At 41.0% G+C, this 6,000-nt stretch overlaps 1 protein-coding gene across 6 annotated transcripts in view; it reads right to left on the reverse strand.

Moving 5' to 3' along the window:
- cbfb (core-binding factor subunit beta) overlaps positions 1–5,513 on the reverse strand; it is a 37,086-nt gene extending 31,573 nt beyond the window's left edge. For 4 of the 6 annotated variants that reach the window (XM_042323124.1, XM_024423478.2, XM_042323127.1 and 1 more), the window contains exons 1-4: positions 5,270–5,513; positions 5,061–5,158; positions 4,403–4,489; positions 2,554–2,670 (exon numbers count right to left, since the gene is read on the reverse strand). In XM_042323124.1, coding sequence (XP_042179058.1) covers positions 2,554–2,670; positions 4,403–4,489; positions 5,061–5,138 — 282 coding nt within the window. In that variant the 5' untranslated portion in view covers positions 5,139–5,158; positions 5,270–5,513. The remainder of the gene's footprint in view (positions 1–2,553; positions 2,671–4,402; positions 4,490–5,060; positions 5,159–5,269) is intronic. The other 2 variants (XM_024423479.2, XM_042323125.1) reach the window with 2 other exon arrangements.
- Positions 5,514–6,000: the final 487 nt, after the last annotated feature.

Below are 6,000 nucleotides of genomic sequence, written 5' to 3' on the forward strand. Positions count from 1 at the left end.
TGGGCTCACACTGGGCTGGGGTTGGTTCTGACTCCATCAATCAAAAACGGCAAGACCCATAAAATCACTCCCTTTTCATGGAAAGATTATTATAACTGTTCCCTATTCATCTGTTACTCTGGACTGGCGTTGGGTGGCGGTGAGGAGAGAGCTGTATGCTATATGCTCTTTATGGACCTCACTCTTCAACTGGGCATAGGGGGATCATGCCATAGTGAGACATGGCTGATGTATCTATAGGCTACACCTGGACAGTTCCCTCATGAAAACAGCTTGGCCAGGATGCTTTGCCAAATCATACAGTGCAGATTCCACTAGCTAAAGGACTTCAATATTTCACCTCTACAATTTTCTATTTTATTTCAGACTTTTTTACAATTGATTCAATTCATAGAGCAACAGCCTGTTGACCTGGAATATTTCAGTAACATTTCACATTTCCTCTTCCGACCCCACGGCACACACTTTCACTTTCACTGCAGACATTCTTTGGGGTTTTCATTCAGTCTATTAACATCTCCTAGCCAGGCAGTGTGAGATGTGTTTGTGTAAAAGGTTAACAATCAGAGTAATTAAGAGCAGAGGTTGCAGCATACGCAACATCTCTTCCAGCCTGACACCACTGGTCTGCAGGGAGTTAGAGAGAGGGAGAGAGGGAGGGATGGGGGTAGCCCAGAGAAAAATCAGACGTTCTCCAAATAAGTTCCACCTCAGTTCCTAAAGATAAGTATTCATGTCAACGAGCAGAGCAGTATCACCTGTCTAGGGATTTACTCACTAAATGAAGAAGCCTGATGACTACACAGCATTGTGGAAAGGGTCGAGAAAAAATCCAAGCTAATAATTGAGCCCTGTTCTCCAATGTTGCAACATGAGAATACAACGCGTGCTGATAGTTCACTGGATACTGAAATGTTGATGGAGGGGGTAAGTGTGTGTGTGTGTGTGTGTGTGTGTGTGTGTGTGTGTGTGTGTGTGTGTGTGTGTGTGTGTGTGTGTGTGTGTGTGTGTGTGTGTGTGTGTGTGTGTGTGTGTGTGTGTGTGTGTGTGTGTGTGTGTGTGTGTGTGTGTGTGTGCTTCTGTGCATGTGTGTGTACGGTGACAGTGCTGGTGTGACTGGGAGCTCCGTGGGGTTTATGTTGGATGCGGAGGGGCAGAGGGACGGAGGGCCCAGGGCTCATTAAAGCGGCATGGCCCTGAGCCTGCTAGAGGTGACAAGGGATAGGATTACTATCAGGCCCTGCCCCAGACACCCATCGCCTCATCTGTAAAGTGCCCGGCATGCCTGACAACACCCCGTCACGCCTTTTTAAATAATTAACGGGCAAAGATTAGTCCGTCAGCCTTGGGCCGAAAGGTCCATCGATTTCCCAAGGATGCATTTTTAATGAGCACATTTCAGCGAGGCACTGTCCGTGAACAGGGGCCTCTGGCACACCATACGTACGGCAACAACTATGAGGTCTCCAGGGGACCAAATGAATACACAAACAAAACAGTAACAAAAAATACAATCCTTCTAAACACTGCACCATTAAAACAAAGGTGTCAAGGGGGAATTCAAGTTTTAAGAGTCCATATCTAAACTTTTGGTAAATAATTTTTATCTAAAATGTTATCGCTTTAGGTCATCTTTATACAATGACTAGTAAAATGTTCAGGGCTAAAAGATTGAGCATTTCCATAGTTTTATTGAGGTCTCTCTGGGAAATGGAAGGGATGTGATCAGACAGGGGTGTTTAATGGTTCAGATAATCAATTTATGACCCACTTTATTTGGTTGTTTGGTGACACTAACAGAGTTGGCAGGACCTGGAGAAAGGCCCATGGGCTATCAGGTGTCATGGCTGCATCACCTTAACACGCCTGTAGTAGGATCTGAATCACAGGAGTAGCAAGGCTTTACTATATAATTACTAGAAATATATTGTACTATACTATTATTATATGATTACTATAGGATTGTATTTCTATGGTTGGAACATTGTCACCATCTTCCATCCCTATGGCTTTGAAAGAAACCACATACTGTAGTCGTGTATTCATTGAGTTGGTAGATTGTGTTAGAATTACAGAAAAATGGGCATGTTTAAAAAAATAAACAAAAGTAGGAACAGTGAAATATTTAATTGAGGAGAAAGGTGTTTTTTTAGTGGACGGCAGGGCAGGGTGATGTTTAGCGTGCTCCATGTGAAGCGATAACATCTTACAGAAAGCCTAGAGTTTATCCCAACCAGAGAACATATCACTCTGGATCAACAGCCTGCATTCAATCAAACTGTCGTGAGATTCAACCTCAATTTTGAGTGAAAAATGCTAGGAATACCTCAATGCCCATACCAAGCTGTTTACGGATCATTATTGTGTGGTTACACGAGTTTACAGAAATGCCAGGGAAATAAAAAGAGTGTCATGGATGAGTACGTCAGAGACAAATCGTGAAGAGGTTAACCTAAATCACCTCGCAAGAGAGATGAACAGTTGAGATTAGAGAGAGGAGAAAAGAGAAGAGAGAATAAGAGAGAAAAGAAAAGAGAGAGATGTCAGGATTACCTTTCCCGTCTCCCGATCAAAGTCCACATACTCTCGTGTGGGCGTCTGCCTCTGCTCCCCGTGCAAGTTGGCTGGGAAGAACTGCAGCGAGAGGTTGGTGCCCGTCGCCACAAAAGCCTTTTAGAGGAAAATCAATACAAACAGGATCAGAACGCTGGGCCCGAGCATAAATTATGCAGCCCGTCATTTCTATTTCACATCAGAGAGACGAGTGCCTGGAGCCTGGAGCCAGGGCTCCCAACACTCAGAAAAACAGGGAAAAAACACAAGAGTCATCATTTTCTCTATTTGAAGTATAGAGTTACGCACATCTGATTCTATTTTACCAACACAATGTTGGAATACTGGGCTACAGTGAACTGACTTTAGGAAAGACAGAGAGACTGAAGGAGAGGGAGATGGAGTGAGTGAGAGAGAGGAGGAATAGAGTAAGAAAGACAGAGAGACTGAAGGAGAGGGAGATGGAGTGAGTGAGAGAGAGGAGGAATAGAGTAAGAAAGACAGAGAGACTGAAGGAGAGGGAGATGGAGTGAGTGAGAGAGAGGAGGAATAGAGTAAGAAAGACAGGACAAGAAAATCGATAATAGTTTAAAAGCAGACCGTGCACTGACACTAATGACAAATGGCCTATGATTCATTTTGATATCATTTATTAAATTAGGCTTTTTACTTGACTTGGCTTTCCAATGATTCCAGGCTCCCTGTGCTTGGTTGATGTCATGGAATTTACTGGCATATAGACAAAGATTTAAAACAACTGAGCTCCAAATATGGACACAATGTTTTGTATTGTTTTCATAGCATTACTTCAAACATAATATAGGAAAAAAACAACACAGGCAGAATGCACACAACATATACTAACACAAAATACAGTGTCATTACCATGTCATTACTAAGGCTATAGGAACATAGTACATGTTCATAATAAAAGTAATACAACTATTGTGTATTCCTATTCTGCCTTATTGAATTAACAAAGTCCTTTGCATTTATTTAATTTACTCAAATCTGAGGTACAGTGAGGATCATTTCTCATGTCTTTCTCGGTGGGAATAATTGCATTTTGAAATAGACACACTCGGGTGAATGGTAGGGTTTGGACAGACAGTGACAGTAACATATCAAACAATTGTCATAATGCTTCAAAATACTTAAATCACAGAAAATAACTAATTACAAGTAGGCCTAGTCACAATGTTATTATTGTGAATATCTTTTCGAATCTGTTTGTCTGAAAATTGAATTGAATTTGGATACACTACCTTGTCACTTTATTATTTCATGCCATAATCAGACTCAACAAGAGTGTAATTTTAGGCTACTCTAAGAATAAAAGTGTTAGGCCTACATAAAATGAATAGTACATTTTACTTTATTACTGCACATACAGTAGACAACGTGAAAATATTACGACTGAAAAAAGGAGTGAGAAGAGGGGCCGTTTTAAGTAGCCACGGGCAAGCCCGCCAGCCCAGCTCTATCCTGACTTCACTCATTGTCAAATGGCCATGTCAGGTTTCTCTCCTCAAAAGACTATTGAGACAGAGGCAGACCTTAATAGCCATGTCTGTAGGACACCTGATACACAGGCTTCTGACATTTCTGGACAGTGAACTAATCATATTATAGTATAATGTAATTTTAGTGAAATGAATGTTAAGAGGATGTTTTTGTGTTGTTCGTCAGAGAATAAAGGAGGAAGTAATGTTTTAGCTGATGTAAAATGTCTAGTTCCGGTTGTCTATTTACGCAAAATATTGACATAAACCCAAGGTTGGTGTAATGATGTCTGATTATAGTGTTATTATCTCAAGAGTTGTATGCTGAACAGAAATGGTTTACTCACTATTTCTGAACGACCGTCCCTACAAGCGGTGTGAAACCTGGCTTGCCTCTCCTCGTGCGGTCTGTCTCGGAACCCTGTGTATTTTATCTGAAAATATGAAGGATCAAATGCATCAATAAAGTTAATCTCAGAGAAGAAGAAAAACACATTAAAAATAATAAACTTTACTGTGAATGTCATTGATCATGGTTCACGTTTTTTGATTTTGAATTTGAGACACCTTTATTTTTATGAAGTCTAAGTGTCCCGAGGCATCAAATAAAATTCACTCAAATTCATCTCCATTTAGTCCTTTGAAATGATAAATTATGGGAAATGATTGTAAACTACATTAGCCATGAGTCAGTCAACGTAAATGTCAGAGCATCGGGCTGAGGTGATACGCGACTCAGATGAGTTGACAGACTTACAACAAACCAAAACGAAACACAATTTCATAACTGTCTCCTTCCTCTTTTTTGAAAAGTGTATTTAGACATTAAAATATGAAAAAATGTATCACATAAAATCCACAGTGCTTTCATATTGATATTTGGAAAACATCACTATATTTCAGTAAAAGGCTAGAGTTGGGTCTCTATCAGCGCAACGTGCATTTCCACGTTATGAGCTACTTTGTTTCGCCACCAGATAAAATGTATCCAATGAATAGACTTGCCTCGCACTCCCGACTGAGTTTCCTGAAGAACTCTTCGTTTTCAAACTTGCTCCTTTGATCCGGGACCACCCGAGGCATCTTGAAGCTTTGCTGATAAACTTTTGTTAATATTAATTGTTTGTGAGAAAGAAAAACCTTTGCAACACTGATTTTATTCTCTTCCGTCTTTTTTGATGGGGTGTGTAGCAATGTGCTAATGTAATATTTACCTTATTGTAAGCAGGGTGGTGATCTCTCCCTGCTCTCAAGTCGGAACTACTGAGCGGTCAGTCTCTGCCACTGCAATGGATTAGGCTCAATTTCGCAATTGGCTATAATTCCCTTTCACCCTGAAGCGTATGATCCCTGTCCACTGACAACAAACGCCCGCTCTCTCGACTTTATCAGTCGCGCTGCATGGTTCTGAGTTACTTCCTGGCTCCTCGGAGTCCGACTTATGACTGTACACCCAAAATACTCCCCCCATTCACAATTCTCCTCACTACTGATCCCTAGTGCGCAAGCGTATAACTCACCAACACTTCAGAGAGCAAGAGCTTTCATGCTATGTATGCGTCCATGTCTCATGTTCCTTAGCCCAGAGACAGACAAAACACATTACATCTCTCTTTGTAAATTGTTTGGACCATAAGCCTACTTCGTGAATAACTTTTTCCATAGGCATAAGACTTTTGGAAAAAGACAAATCTTCTAAAACTCTGCAATTACACAAGGCTAATTTTTTTGATGGGAGGCACATGAAAAGGCATATATGAAAGTAGCCTAATGTCTTAGAAAATTAGAATTTGCTGCATGTAAAGCTTATGTTTTGAAAACTTAGTCCTCTCCTTATATCAATCAAGGCCAAGGGCAGCACCCTCTTGGTGATAATTATGACTGTTGAGACACTGTGATCTACAACTCCCCTGCGCTCTCTCTCTCTCTCTCTCTCTCTCTCTCT

Source organism: Oncorhynchus tshawytscha, linkage group LG06, assembly GCF_018296145.1.
Source record: "Oncorhynchus tshawytscha isolate Ot180627B linkage group LG06, Otsh_v2.0, whole genome shotgun sequence".
NCBI lineage: Eukaryota > Metazoa > Chordata > Actinopteri > Salmoniformes > Salmonidae > Oncorhynchus > Oncorhynchus tshawytscha.